Below are 16,164 nucleotides of genomic sequence, written 5' to 3'. Positions count from 1 at the left end.
AAAAAAAAAAAAAAAAGCTAATGTCCTATAGCAAAGGTAGGAAGTAGAAGGAGGAACTTCTGGAAAGAGATAGGAACTCTGGGAGAGAGTCTGATGCAGGAGGATTCACCATTCTTTCATTCACAGAGGAAGACGCAGGCTGAGACTACGGAGAGGTAACTAACAAGCTAAATGGCAGAACTGAGAATAGAATAAACTGGTTAATAAGTTATGAGCCACTTGGGGACAAGCCTAGCTATAAGGCCTAGGCATTCATAATAAATATGAGTCTCCAGGCCATTGTTTGGGACCTGATGGTTGCAGAGAAAATCAGGAAACAATTTTTAATTATGTGTGTGTAAGTGGATATGTGCACCTGTGAGATAGTGTTGGGTCCTCTAGAGCTGCCTACTGTGAGTGTTGGGAGCTGAACTCATGGTTCCTCTGCAAGAGCAATATGTATGTACTCTTAAACTGCTGAGCCATTTCTCCAGCCCTAAAGGATTCTTTATTCTCAAGGTGTTTACTATGTCCATGCAAAGAGCCTAGCTTTTGTGGTGCAAGAGTTTGCAGAAATACACCTCTTTCCAGTTAGTGGTTTTCTTTCATCATGAGTGCCTAAAGTCTACCAGGCACTGTGTTAAATACTGCTGGCTACTGCTAAGCACTGCTGCCTTAGGCAAAGGAAATAAGATCTAGAGCCTGCCCTGGAAATGGTGAAGCTTTGCTTATAGGATTGGGGGGTGCAGGAAGAAGCAAACTTAGTCTAAACACCCAGAGAAGAGACAAGCAGCCGAGGACTGGGAAGGTAGTTCAGAATACCTGCTTGGCATGTACAGGTACTCTGTCTCGCAAGCTGAGAGGAGAAGATGGAGGAAGAGGAGAACTTGAAACACTTGAAGAGTGTAGGCAGGACACAGAAGCTCTAGCATCTGATAGTAAGGTTGATACAAGGATGGTAGAATGTGGTCAGAGTAATGGACAAGAAATAAGAAAGAGGGTCTCCTCCATAGCCTGGTGTCCAGACCCAAAGCAAAGCGGAGAGTCGAGATCTGGCTTTCTCAAATAATTGTTTTGTCTCTTAAAAATGAAAAAGTTTAGCCTGGTCCACAGAGTGAGTTCCAGGACAGCCAGGGCTACACAGAGAAATCCTGTCTCGAAAAACCAAAAGAAAGAAAGAAAGAAAGAAAGAAAGAAAGAAAGAAAGAAAGAAAGAAAGAAAGAAAGGAAGAAAGAAAGAAGAGGAAAGGAAGGAAGGAAGAAAGGAAAAGAAAAGAAAAAATTGAGCTGCCAAGATAGCGCAGCAGGTAAAGTATTTGCCTTGAAAGTCTGATGACCACATAAAGAAACCTACATAAGAGGAAAACAGAACCAAGGCCTAAAAGTTGTCCACTGGCCTATACACACACACACACACACACACACACACACACACACACACACACATACACACACACAGTAAGAGAGAGAGAGAGAGAGAATTCTTGAAGTGGAAACTTCTGGTTCCTTTGGAAAGTCAGTTGGGTCAGATGGTGCTTTGCTGGGCAAACACATGAAGGATGTTTTTCTGGAGCAGACACAGGTGAAAGGATGTTTTGCTAAAGCAAACATGTGAAAGGACTCATGATGTTAAGAAGAACCAAATGGACACTAGATGGCGCTGGGTGGGATTGGTACACCTTACCACTGTTTATTGATCTTTGTCCTGACTCCAGAGAGGAAACACACTAAAAAAAACTTCTGGTGGTGTGCTAGAGGCTTCCTGCTGCTTCTGTGGACTCCGCCGATTGGCACGGTGATGTCAGCTGATAAAGACTCACGTGGAGGTTTGCTAAGACAGATTCACATGGTGAGGCAAGACCCATGGAGGACATGTGATGTTTGGAGGGAGTATTAATAGGACTCAACAGTCTGCGAGAGGAGCTTGCTTGTAGAGCTAGCTCTGCAAGACTTCTTGGTCTTGGCTGATCTTTGTTTCGTTGAGAGCGGCATGGCAAAGAACTTCTCCTGGCGTCCCTGGTGGTCCTGGTTCCTCCTGCTGACTCATGCTGACTCATCTGAGGCCTGGCTCTCTCTGCTAGGTCATGCCGCTGTTGCTGATTCAACAGCAGTGCTATCTCGACACTGCCGACTGGTAGTTCATGAAGTGTTTGCGAATGGATCGAGCTGCCACTGATGATTCCTTGTGAATTGAAGTGCTTATTTCCTGACAACACAAATGGGATTTGCTCCAAAGAACAATTTCTAAACAGGTCCATAGCCCCGTATCCTAATAACCTTTCTTTTCTACTACCTCTGGTGGGTGGTGGGCTAGAAGGGAGGTTAAAGCATTTAAGAACCCATATTAGAAGTAGGATTTGAAAAATCTAAAACTATGAATCCTTTTTAATTTCTTAAGATAAGTGATTACTCTGTGCCAAAAATATGCAAAAAAAAAAAAAAAGTTATGAGAATTGCAAGATTAAGAGCCTCCTAGACTCAGGTAAGTCTTCTCTCAACCCCAGTTTTTCTCATTTGTAAAATCAAGAACAATTACAAAATTGTTGTGAGGATTTGACATAGTGTAAAGGGCTTGCATAGTGTGGGGAACGTAATGCCTGCCATCTCTGATATCATTATAATCTGTAAATAAAACTGTGTATAGTAAGAAGGGCTCATGGGATGGCTCCTTCACTTCTCACTCATTCCCTCTAGTGAAGTAACTTCCCACACTGTCAAATCCGTAACACTAAGAACTACACTTCCCAGACTCCTTTGCTTTTAGGGTCTCAGTAGCCTGTTAGGTCCCACCAATTACAGGCAAGGAGGTGACATATAGAAGATGAAAGGAGGTAGAAGACATTGTGTTGCTGTTTCTCCTGACAAAGCTGTCAGGGTGTGTGTACCCAGTGCCTGCAGCTACTACTCCCTTTGTGCTATGGATGCAGTAGGGCAGGCCATCACAAATGCTCATCTGGGTTTAGAGTTAAAGGCACTAGCTCGTTTTACTGAGGTATGGGAGAGAAGTCTGAAGTAATTTCAAAACCAAATCAAGGCAACCATTTTCAGTTTAACACAAGTCAAGTCCCCAGCCCTAGCTAACACATCCATTAAGCCTGGAGTTACTCCCAAGAGCTGGATTTTTGTTTAAGCCAGCCCCTCCTTTTTAAGCCAGCAGCTTCTTCCGACAGCACAGCCACAGGTACAGTTTGCTCTGCAGATCTCTGTGGCGGAGCCCATAAACCAAAGGGTTGAAGCACTGTGCAAAAGCGAAGATACCAAAAACCGCCAGATTGAGAGCAAAGAAAAACACCCCACACCGCTTTCCCAAACCTATGAAGACCAAGATAGGTATTACATGTAAGCTTATCTGCAGTAGATGAACAAGGACAGTTCTCCGGGCCTTGATGTTTGACCTGTTAAAATGGCCAGCCCGCTTCCCTTCTCGGTATATCAGACAGTAACTCACAAGAATGACAGATAAAAGAAAGGCAAGGGAAAACATGCCAATGACTCTGGCAGGCATACCATTCAGAATCACAGGACAGAGCGGGGCAGACTGGAAAACAGAGGCTGGAGTAGGGCTAGTACCCTCTATGAGGAATAAGCCAACATTCTTGAGTATAACGGTGGTCCAAGTCCCAGCTAGAATCCTGTACTTAGCAGAATCCACAAAGGATGGAGAGTTCAGTGGATAACAAATAGCGAGGTAAGTATTGAGAGCCATCAAGGTCAGAGTGAGGAGGATCCCGTCTCCCACACTTAGCTGTGCCCCAAATACCAGCCAGCACAGGAGAAGGGGGCTATTGGCCAGCAAGGCCCGCATTCCTTGGAAGATGACCCCCAGGCCACAGTAGGAGGAGATACAAAGCAGGTGATGGCAGAGGAGGACCAGCCGCACCTCTTTCCTCAGCTGCAAACTCTGCGACACTATTGTGATAATGACAACGGTGATCGATGTGGCGATTGAGAAAGCCACCACGTACACAGATGCCTTCACAGTTGCCTCTAGCCTCAGCCAGTCAGATATGTTGCAATGCTCAGAAGACGAGTTCATGGTCCTCAGGGCTGGCTTGGCTCCTGGAAGAGAGAAAGACTGAAATGGGTGACTCTGCCTGAAGCTCCTTGTGTGCTTTCCAGCTCTGATCTGTGTTCAGGCACAAGGACTAGACAGAGCCTTCTGCAAGGGGATGATGACTTTAGACAGCATCATGCAGGTCTTATTTTAATTAGGCAAGGGGCATCTGGGTAAGTCACAAAAAAGAAAGCTGGAGGGGGGGCTGGAGAGATGGCTCAGTGGTTAAGAGCATGGACTGCTCTTCTGAAGGTCCTGAGTTCAAATCCCAGCAGCCACATGGTGGCTCATCTGTAACAAGATCTGACGCCCTCTTCTGGAGTGTCTGAAGACAGGTACAATGTACTTACATATAATAAATAAATAAATCTTTATAAATAAATAATTTTAAAAAATCAAAAAAGATGTATCAGCTTGAGTGATCAAACGGCTCAAGTTTGGGCCAAGGTCTTACACAGAGAGCTAGTGCCTGTGTGTCCTTTTCCATCAGGAACATAAAGTCAAATGACATTGTGTTAGGCATGATCCAAGGCAAGAGTTAAAGGCAGGGCTGGAAGGCAGGTAAGCAACTTATTTAGGGCAGGGCCTTCACTCATTTGTAGGTCCCTAAGACAGGAGGAGGCTAACCATGGTAGGCCACAGTCCCAGATGCCACTTCCTGGGTACTTTCTAGGAGGGAAACAATTCTCATAGTATTCCTCTCAGTTCCCTGGTGGGTGTTTCATGTCTCAGAAAGTGATTTGATTATGTATCTTTTCCAGATGAGAAAACGAGGCTTGGGAAAGCTAAAGGCTTAAGAATCCCTCAGAGGCCCATGTGCTTTTAGGCTTAGTCCCCAGGATGGCCTTATTGGGAGATGGTGAAACCTATGGTGAGATAAAGACCTGGGCCTGGGAATGGGGCTTGGTTAACAGAGTGCTCACCTAGCACGTACAAAGTCCTAGGTTTGATCCCAGCACCGCACATGCACCAAGGCTCACCATAGCCAACCATACCCCACTGAAGAGCTACGTTCTCTGTATTTGATCCTAACTTGCCACCCTTCATTTTGCCTAGAGTCCCAGCTAGCCCTCCATGTTTCCTCCACCCTACTCAGCAGGCCTTCCTGTCCCTGCCTGGAGTATCCCACGTTGGGCGCACACCTGCTCCATTCCATGTGAGCCAGGCAGTCAGCCATGATCAGGGCTCTAGCTGAGTGTGTTCCAAGACTCCAAGCCCAGTAGCTGTATACTCCATAGAATGAAATTCTAAAGAATGGTTCTTCCTGACCCTGCCCAAATGGATGTGGTTGTAGACGCTGTCATGGCTGAGCCCTACCCCTAGCTTCTGGGAAACTACTGTTGGTGAGACCAAGGGACTGCAGGTTTCTTCACTTGTCTGATACGTTTAGCACATAAATCAACTGTTTTTGTCATTGTTCCCAACCGGCTTTTACTGAGCACAGACACAGACAATGTCTAATCCTGAGCAGTGCTGGGGACAGATGGTAAAACAGTCACCCGGCCAACCGAAACTTATTGTTCAATGGCTGATGCAGATTCCATTTAATCAAATAATGAGGCACCAAAGACACCGCGTGTAGCTTTATTTATTTACTCAGTCAGTAAGAAAATCAGGGGCAGCGTGGGAAATCAAAGCAGGCTGCCCTGATTGGCTGCAGTTAGAGAACGCTTCTGGGCTTGAAGGGAGGCTTGAATCCAGGCTCTCAGGATGTCTAGAGTGAAGCAGGGTAGGTGTGTGGGCAAGGGAGAGAAAACAGTACAGGTTCCAAGCAAACTAAAACAGCTCGGGGCCGAGGTAGAGTCACACCCACAACTTTCAGAAGATAATGTGTCATTTTGTAAGCAAGGGGACACACATGAGTAAAATCAAGAACGGTACACATCTGAAGTGGAGACCAGATGAGGCAGACAGGCAGCCCAGCCACGTGGGGATAGGCTGTGTGGACAGCACCACCAGAGCGGGAGAGCGACTTAGCACACTTTATGCGACTGGAGTTGGAAATCTGCAGAAGAAAGGAAGGAAGGCTTTATTGCTCTAATTAGGAGACCCCGGGGAAGATCCGCCATTGCTCTAATTAGGAGACCCTGAGGAAGATCCGCCATTTCTCCCCGCCTTGATTTGCATGCCTTCTCTGAGGTACATTTGCATATCAAGAGCTCTGGCAACCTGGCCCAAATACTCAGCTTCATCTACTAACCTACTTAGTGGCAGTTCTTAGGGCTTGGTCCTTTTTCTGAAATTTTAAAGTAAGGAACATCTGCTGTCTTCCAGCCCAAAGCTTCAGTTTTGAAATAAGCCTTTGGAGCTAAAAGACGAGTGAATTCTTATAGCTTCAGAATTCCCTGACAAAATCAGAACCAGCCAATCTTCTGAAAAAAAAAAAAAAAAGGCACAGAACATCTGGCCAGAGATGTCTGTCTGTCCGGATTGTATAGACATGAAAGACAAAAGACATGAAAGACATAAAGGCCACCGCCTTTAATCCCAGCACTTGGGAGGCAGAGGCAGGTGGATTTCTGAGTTTGGGGCCAGCCTGGTCTACAGAGTGAGTTCCAGGATAGCCAGAGCTATACAGAGAAACCCTGTCTCGAAAATACAATAAAAAAAAAAGACATGAAAGATTGAGCGTGTAGCTCAGTTGGTAGAGCTGAGACTGCCAGGTAGGCACAAAGTCCTGGGCTTCATCCCTGTGCTATATAGAATCCATGCGACCTGTAATTGTAACCCCAGCACCTAGGAGACGGAGGCAGGAAGGTCGTGTGTTCAAGGTTGTCCTCAGCTATACAGCAAGTTGGAAGCCAACCCAACCTGGGTTACATAAAATTCTGCCTCACAAAAAAAAAAAAAAAAAAAAAAAAGTAAATATAGCTGGCTCCAAATGGCCCCTCAGTCAGCATACTGCCGAGATGCCTGTGCTCCTGTGTGTATTGCACCATGATTTGAAACAGCTAAGTCAAAGCAGTGGCTAGAGAGAGAGTATGGATTCCTTATAAGGAGCGTCCTCGGGATGTGACTCAGAGCACCTGTCCTGGTACAGAGCAACCAGCACCCTCAACCTTAGGTGCCCATCCGCTAAGGGATGGATACAGAGATGTATGCAACAGGGTTCAGCAGCAGGGTATGCTGGGGGATTGGAGGACTCAGCAGCAGGGTATGCTGGGGGATTGGAGGATTCAGCAGCAGGGTATGCTGGGGGATTGGAGTAAATACGCAGGTCCTTTCTTCCACAGATGGCAACCATCGTCTTACTCTTCTCATAGGCCCTGGGCTTTGAGCTGAGAGGATGTCCCACTCCTCTGACCTCTGAGCAAAGAGCTCAGTGGATAGTGGGCTTCAGATGAAACCCAGGGTAAAGACTAGACTCGAGGGGGGCTGGAGAGATGGCTCAGTGACTAAGAGCACTAGAGGTCTTGAGTTCAAATCCCAGCAATCACACGGTGGCTCACAACCATCTGTGATGGGATCTGATGCCCTCTTCTGGTGTGTCTGAAGACAGCTGTAATGTACTTACATATAATGAATAAATAAATCTTTTAAAAAAAAAAAGAAGAAGAAGAAGAAAGAAAGAAAGCCTAGACTGGAAAGAAGCAAAAAAGAGGCAATGACATGTACAAAACCCTGTAGCAGATGATACCCCACTGAAACACTGTAGCCAATGATACCCCTCTGACTGTTTCCTGTCGGGGCAGCTTCAGGAAGCACTGAGCTCCCCAGACCACACAACAAACCTGTTATGTCAATACTATCCTTGCTAAAATAAAATAAAAAATAAAAAAGAGAGAGAGAGAGAGAGAAAAGAGAAGAAAGGAAAAGGAAAGGAAAGGAAAGGAAAGGAAAGGAAAGGAAAAAAAAGAGAGAAGGAAGAAGAGCAGGCTGAAGGTAGCCAGGCCCTGGCAGTGATTCTAGGATTTCTGGGGGCAGTGTGCCTCTAGGACCTTCTTCTGTACTCCAGCCCCTGGTGCCCCAGCCACGGATGATGGCCGTTTAACAGATCTGAACTGCACACTTCAGTTGAGAGCAGGGCAATTCCAATCCCTCTGTCAGATGAGGCGCTGATGCAGAGCTTTGAACTCAGCCTCTTCTGGTCTCTGAGACCATATTAGGTCACTGTGACTCCTTTAGTTTTGGTTTTCTGGTTTGTTTCGTGGGTTGGTTTTTGTTTTTGTTTTTCTCAAAGTAGCACCATAGTTAATTACATGCTCGGAAAGGAAAACTGAGGGCCAACAAGATGGCTTCATGGGTAAAGGTGCTTACTTGCGAGTCTCAAGGCCCAGACCCACACAGAAAAGGGAGAGAAGAGATTCCTGAAAGCTTCCCTTTGACCTCCACATGTACATCACAGTACAAGCACCTACACACACACACACACACACACACACACACACACACACACAAATAAATACATAATAAACAAATACACATTTTTTAAAAAGCTGAGTATCTGAGCAGGTATTGTACCCTGACTTACACTCCTCCAAATTTCATATATTGAATCCTCCAGTGCCTGGTCTAGTCTGGCTGGAGTCTTTGATTCTTTTTTTTTTAAAGATTTATTTTTATTTATTTTATGTGTATGAGTACACTGTAGCTGTACAGATGGCCGTGAGTTATCATGTGTGTGGCTGCTGGGAATTGAACTCAGGACCTCTGCTGGCCCTGCTCCCTTCCACTCTGCTCGCTCCGGCGTAATTCACTGTAGCTGTCTTCAGACGCACCAGAAGAGGGCATCCAATCTCATTACAGGTGGTTGTGAGCCACCATGTGGTTGCTGGGATCTGAACTCAGGACCTTCGGAAGAGTACTCAGTGCTCTTACCCACTGAGCCATCTCACCAGCCCCAAGTCTTTGATTCTTTAAAGAATAGGCGACTAGGACATGAAGAGAGTCCAGGGGTGTCCCATTGAGAGAAATAACCCTATGAAGAGATAAGAAGGTAGCCATCTGCAAGCCAAGGAGGGCAGACTCAGAGGACACTAGCCCTGAGACCGCCCCCCACCACACCAATCCAGCATCAGATATGATGTGGGGGTTGGGTTGTTAGCATCCAGTCTGTACTTGGGAAGAGAAGTTCAAGTGCACTAATGTAGCTTCTACCTATTTCTAGAGAGTGGCTTCCCATGGTCAGTGAGCCTTCCAGAACTCAGGCATCCAAGAGGGCTCAGTGGGTAAGGGAGTTTGCCCTCAAAGCCAGGAAGACCTGAATTCGATCCCCAGGAGGACTAATATGGTGGAAGGAGAGAACTGACTCTTCCAAGTTGTCCTTTCAGCTCCACATATGTACTATGGCACACCCATGCACACCTACAGACAGTAAATAAATAAATGTATGCTTCCTGGAACCCACACATGGGGATTCCTGAAGGGGCAAACACGGTGAACTCAGAGGAGGGGGAGGGCCTTTCTTTAAGATCAGGTGGACAGTGTCTGCCACCAAGGTCAGGACCAGTATCTGACTCACCACTAGTGAGGGAGAGCCGTGTGTGGAGAGCGAGGACAGAAGTGATGCCCCTTGCTCAAATCTATTGAAGAGGGACAACGGAGAGAACAGATTGTTCTAGAATGACTCCTGGAGTCTTCTTCTACAGCCAACATGACCCCTTCCCTTTAAGTATATCTCTCCTGTTGTACACTTTCTTCCTTAGTCTCTGTCTTACTTTGTTTTAATTTGTTTGTTTGTTTATTTGTTTGTTTGGGTTTTTTTAAGACCGTGTTTGCTGTACATCCCGGGCTAGCCTTGAACTTGCATCCATCCTCCTACCACTGACTCTGAAGAGCCGGGGATCCAAGCAAGTACACGGGGCTTCTATAGTAATTTGAAAATCACTGTTGGTACAATCACAACACTGAGGCTGAGGCAGGGGGATGGAGGAGAGCTCGAGGCCAGCCTAAGGCATACAAGTAAGTCCTGGTTTGTAAAGGAAAAAAAATTCACCCCACTATGAAGCTTCTGCCCCCCTCTTGTCTTACAGGGAGCAGGAGGAGAGGGAGGGAGCTAGCCACTGCTAAGCACCAAGCATTTGTTGTGCTTGTTAGCCGTCTGGGGACAACTCAGAGAGGTAGCACGAGGTCCAAGTGAAGCCACAGGCATCCTTAGGGATGTGTGCTGATTTCAAAGAGCAGAAAAGTCACATCCCCTCACAAGCCTCTCCGAGACGCCTGCCTTTTCTCACAAACACCACCTTCCTTCTCCTCTTCTTCTGATCAGAATTTTGTTTGATCTGTGATCTGTCTCCTCACCAGGCGTGTTATTCTAGAGGCGCATGGCTTTAATAGGCTGCCATCCTTTTTCTACATACTTCTACCTAGAACACATCTCACATCCCAGGGGTCTGGAGAGATGGCTCAGTCAGTGTGAAAATATGAGTTTGATCCCCAGAACCCAAGTCAGAATGCCAGACACGGTGGTAAGCTCTTGTCATCTCAACGCTGGGGACATTTAGCTTTGCTGAGAAAGGCACCTAGAACCATTTTAAAATGAAGCTCAAGCCATGCATGACAGCACACACCTAGAACCCAGCCCTCAGAGGCGGGGGAAGGGAGGAGTGGGCAGATACAGGTGAGTTTGAGGCTAGCTTGATTTTCAGCTTGAGAGTTCCAGGCCAGCATGGGCTACATAGTGAGGTCCCATCTCAAAGTAAATAGAAATTATATATATATATATATGATATGTATGTAAATTATATATATATGGTGCAATTTCTATAATTATACAGTCTTCCAGGGGAGGGGGTGGGGAGAAAAGAGAAAATGTCAATGTGGTGGCTGCCCCAACTCTAGTGCTTTGAGACCTCAGTGGAAACCTAGTCTTCCTAGGAGAGTCGGAAGAGAATTCCCATCGGAGAGGCAGCATGGAGCTTGCTTGGTACAGTGTTTGCCTACCATGTGCAAAACCATGGGTTCAATCCCCCAGCAGCATATAAAAACAGACAGGATAGCACAAGTCTGTAATCTCAGCAGCCTGATGACTGGGGGTTCAAGGTTATCCTCAGCTACATAGTAAGTTCAAGGTCAACCTGGGCTACATGAGCCCCTGTCTCAAATAAATAAAACAAAACATGGTAGGATGGCTCATGGTAGGTGGAGGCACTTGCTGCCATGCCTGACATCCAGACCCACTAGGTAAAAGGAGAGAACTGATTCACAAACACCGTAGCACAGATAGATAAATATAAGAATTACTTTTTAAAAAAATTTTAAAGAAACCCCACAGAACATGACCCTAGAAAAATATAAAGATTTAGTTATCCAGCAAGCTAGCCTTCTGCTTATCAAATAATGAATCCTTTTGACTATTATATTTTTTTGGCTTGGTTTGGTTCAGTTTGTTGAGACAGGGTCTCTCTGTGTAGCCCTGACTGTCCTAGAACTCACGTTGGTAAACCAGGCTGGCCTCAAACTCAGAGACCTGCCTGCCTCTGCCTCCCAAGTGCTGGGATTAAAGGCGTGTGCCACCACCATCGGGCACTTTTGGCTATTTTAGATGCTACAAATACAACACCCAGCAAGGCTGGCAAGGTCTTCACTCTGGTGGCATTTCCGCTTGGGGGTGGCAGAAACGTGAAACGATTCACTTCCTCCCCAGCATGGCTTTCCCCCTGACTCCAGTGCGCCTTAACAGTTCAGCTTGGAGAATTCCAATCCTTTTGGTAAGTATGACTTTCAAAATGACAGTAAAATGCCAGTTCATCTCAGCAAGATGACTCCAGAAGGGTCAGGTCAGCTCCGAACACCTTAGAGCTGAGACTCAGCATCAAGTAGAAATCAAAATGAGACGTCCAGTGCGGGTCAGACAGGAGACACCTTACCTTACCAACAGAGATCCTTTCTACCAGTCCAGCCACCAGTGAGTGTGTCTTCCAGGAAGAGGTATTGGAAATGGCAGCAAGTCCTAGGAAGAACTCCCAATGGACAGTCCCTCACCGCTGGAGCCAAGTTCCCTGAGTCATCAGACCCGGGAGCCACTTCCACAGGTCTGCAGCCAAGAATACTCACACCTTCTATCCAAGGAAGTGGAGGACCAAGCCGCTCCTTCACTTCTGCACTCGTATCCCGCTGATGATGCGCATGGCCTCTGTGTCCTTTCTAGGCTCAGGACACACTCTGTGGTATATAAAGAAGACTAAGAGGGGTGTCTCTGGAGAAAGCAGAAATGACTTCCCCACACTAGTACAGGGGAAATACAACAGAGATGTTGTAACCGGGACAAGAGAGAGGCAGTTCTGAGCTTCTGTAAGGCTTGGCCACTACTTCCCATTTGCCAAGACCTCTACTTGAAACCCACAAGCATTTGTTACCAGCTTTCCCTCAGAGGCATAGCCTTTCTCTTTGAAGTTGTTCAAGTAACAGGCTGTTGTCCAAAAAAAAATGTAAAATACGGATGATAAGCATTTTTTAAAGAAAAAGACTTCCCCATTTGAAATGAAAAAGAGTCCCCATTTGACAATGAGCATGGAGGGCAAGTGACATGACATCCTGTGGGGCTTTCTTTTGTTTTTTACATAAGCAAGGAAAAGTCTCCGCATCCTTTGCATCCTACCCCATCAGTGAACACCCAGGGATCTTGCTATATTTTTCCCATCCCCATCTCCAGTAGAAGATATAGTACGGAAGCATTATTTGTTTGGGGGACCAGAATTACTAGACCAAAGCCAATCTATAAATGATGTTAAAGCACACATGATTAACCAGCTACAGTCATGTATATCTATAGTCCTAGGAGGCTGAGCAAGAGTGTAAGGAATCATGGAGCAGGCCTGGTCCAGCTGGTTTGAGGTGCAATACATCATAGGTGGTTCAGGTTGAAGTCTGTGCCTCCTGGGGCACTGTGTGGCTTTCAGTTCCTGAAACAGGGGCAGTCCCTCAAGCAATGACATATTCAGGCCACCTCTGTTTCTGTGTTGTGGTGGTTTGGATAGGTATGACTAATAGGTTTGAATGCTTGACCCATAGAAAGTGACATTATTAGGAGCTATAGCCTGGTTGGAGTGGGTATGGCCTTGTTGGAGGAAGTGTGTCACTGTTGGGGGATGGTCTTTGAGGTTTCCCATGCTCTAGCTATTCCCAGTGGGGCACAGAGGCTCTCCTTGCTACCTGCAGATCAAGATGTAGAACCCTCAGCTCTATCTCCAGCACCATGTCTGCCTGCACACTGCTATTTCCTGCCATGATGATAATTAATGGACTAAGCCTTTGAAACTGTGAGCCAGCCCCAATTACGTGTTTTCCTTTATAAGACTTGCCATGGGCATGGTGTCTCTTCACAGCAATACAACCCAAACTAAGATATTTGTGTTCCTTAGAAGTCAATGAAGCATATAGACTGATTGACAGGACAATTGGTCCCAGACACTAATCTTGTGTGCCCTCTATAGCTTGCAAATGTCATTGTATCTTAGCAGCTACCATTGTATTCTTCCTCTCAGCTGCCATTATATTTTGTTTCTGATACGGGTATAAAGAGTCTGATTACTTGCCATAAACTTGTCACAGCCTCAGTCTTGCTGTGACTCCTCCAACCTGTGCCTGGCCACGATTCATTTCTCACTGGCCATATCAGGCAACCTTGGCCTGGTAAGTAAGCACTGGTGCTCATACAAGAGGATCTTAAATTCAAGGTCAGCCTGATCTAAGCTGTACAGTGCAATACTGACTCAAATAAGAAAGAGGAAGAGTCAGTGACGGTGGCACAGGCCTTTAATCCCAACACTCGAGAGGTAAAGGCAAACAGATCTCTGAGTTCAAGGCCAGCCTGGTGGTCTACAGACAGAGAAAGTTCCAGGACAGTCAGGGCTACACACAAAGAAAACCCTGTTTCAACACACCCACACACACACACACACACACACACACACACACACACACACACACGAAGAGAAAGAAGGAAGATGAGGCTGGGGGAGGGGAGAGAGCATGACTCTATGGTAGAGAATTTGCTTAGCTTTCATAAAGACTGGGTCTGATCCCAAGTTCAACAAAACAAGCAAGCACATGATCCAATCAGAGGGATGCCTGAGAGCCTGCTGGATGAGGAGAGACATCCCTCTAGGTCTGGAAAAGGTTGTCCTCAACCCTACTGATCAGCATCTTGCTACCACAAAAGAACTAGCTTTAGGTAGTGAGGGAGAGAGGGAGAGAAAAAAAAAGATGGAATTAAGACCTTAAGAAACTTTCTCAAGGGGGCAAGAGAGATGGTTCCGTGGTTAAGAACACTGGCTGCATTTCTAAAGGATTCAGGCTTGATTTCCAACACCTACACGACAGTTAGCATCAATCTGTAATTCTAGTTCCAGGGTATATGGTGCCCTCTTTTGGCCATCTCTGGTACTGCACATTCATGATTCATATACATATATACAGACAAAAAACGCTCACACACATAAAATAAAAATAAATAAATTTAAAACAAGGGGAAAGAAGAATGTTCTCAAGATGGGCACAACTGTACTTATCTGTAATCTGAGCATCTCAAGAAATCTCTGAAGCAGCAGAATCATGAGCTAGAAGCAAGTGTAAGCCAATAACAAGGCTCTGTCTCAAAAGAAACTGAAACAAAGAGAAACAAAAACAACTTCTGGGGCAGGAAAGATGGCTCAGCAATTAAAAGCCTGTTCTGCTCAGGCAGAGGCCCTCTGTGAGCTGTCTCCAGACCGTTAGCAAGCCCAGCTACCTAACATTTGACACACACACACACACACACACACACATGCAAACCTATATACACACACATGCACACATGTGAACCTTCATACATTACTTGGGAGGGCTAAAGTTATGTTTTAAGTTTACACTATTGTGGATAAAAGATCTATAAAACAGAAATGCCTCTAACCTGTGAGCCCCACTTGCCCAGGGACAGATAACTTCCTGGAATGCTGGGGGCCATTGTTTGTGTAGGATAACAAACCACATGTTTTCATTTTTGTAAACAAGGTTGGTTGCCCAAACTGCACGGTATGGACTTGATCACACGTAGGCAGGAAGTATGTCAGAACCCATGCTTGCCCCCTATTGGTTGAAGGCAGAAAGTATGTGCCCTTGTGGGTTTTGCCTTTATAAGTACCTAACTAAAGTAATTCTTGGCCATTGTGTGGGAATCCTGGGTATGGACCTGGCCACTATCCATCTTCCTAGTCAATATTTAATAAAGCTTGCATTAGATTTGGCTAAAAAATTGTGGGATTAACAGTATAAACTATGGCACAGAGAAACTACCAAACTACAATACTCTGTGGGGGGATAAAAGGTTTATTGGAAATCAAATTGCAGAGGCCTCCTCAGGGTAGGTGGTGGGTGGGAGTAGGCAGAAAGACGAGCAAATGACAGAAAAGCAAGCAGATTTTACAGGCTGTCAGCAGGGTGGGGGTCTGAGTGGATGCAGGCTGCCAGACTGACTGGGAACTGGGTGCCCTGACCAGAAGTAGTTGGTCTTTGAAGGGAGGATTAGGAATGCTTCCTGGCAAACAGAAACCCACTTTAGGAAACCTGCTTTTCTGATAAACAGAAACCTGCCTTTGGGATTATTTATCAATAACAATCCTTCGTTTACCTGGCCAAAGTCTTTCTATTTAGTGTCACCAGCACTGCCATGTGGAGAACAGCTTTGGAACTAACAGTGTAGTTGGCCAATACAAATCAGACTCCATGTTTTTGTTTTGTTTTGTTTTTTGTGGGGTGGGGATGTTGAGGGGTTAAGATAGAAAAAGAACAATAAGTTAGGTAAGTAGGAAGGCCGGGAAGGAATTGGGAAATGGGAAAGAATATGATGAAAATATATTGTATGAAAACATCTTTAAAAAGAAAGCAAGCAGGGAGGGAGGGAAGAAAGAAGGAAGGAAAAAGAAAGGAGAGAGAAGATAGATAGGGTGATCGGCAGGTAAAAGTACTTACTTGCTGCTAAGCCTGATGACCGAATGCCACATTATAGGAGAGAACCAAATGCTAAAAGTTATTCTCTGACCTCCACATGCATACGGTGACACACGTGTGGACATACGTGCGGCATACATGCATACACACACACACACATACACCAGCAAATAACGTAATCTTATAAAGGAAAGAAGATAAGGAGGAAGGGAGGGAGCAAAAGGGAGGGAGGGAGGGAAGGAGGGAAGGAGGGAAGAAGGGAG

The 16,164-nt window shown here is 45.8% G+C and overlaps 1 protein-coding gene across 2 annotated transcripts in view; it reads right to left on the bottom strand.

Moving 5' to 3' along the window:
* Positions 1-3,041: 3,041 nt before the first annotated feature.
* Positions 3,042-16,164, bottom strand: part of LOC116089262 (odorant receptor 131-2-like) — a 16,972-nt gene continuing 3,849 nt past the window's right edge. Inside the window, exons 1-2 of one of the 2 annotated variants that reach the window (XM_031368892.1) lie at positions 11,842-12,017; positions 3,042-4,038 (exon numbers count right to left, since the gene is read on the bottom strand). In XM_031368892.1, the coding sequence (XP_031224752.1) occupies positions 3,125-4,015 (891 nt within the window). In that variant the 5' untranslated portion in view covers positions 4,016-4,038; positions 11,842-12,017 and the 3' untranslated portion in view covers positions 3,042-3,124. Of the gene's footprint in view, positions 4,039-11,841; positions 12,018-16,164 lie in introns of those variants that run through there. The other variant, XM_031368891.1, reaches the window with a different exon arrangement.

This window comes from Mastomys coucha, unplaced genomic scaffold, assembly GCF_008632895.1.
Source record: "Mastomys coucha isolate ucsf_1 unplaced genomic scaffold, UCSF_Mcou_1 pScaffold14, whole genome shotgun sequence".
Taxonomy (NCBI): Eukaryota; Metazoa; Chordata; class Mammalia; order Rodentia; family Muridae; genus Mastomys; species Mastomys coucha.
This window is presented reverse-complemented; position numbering and strand designations above follow the sequence as displayed.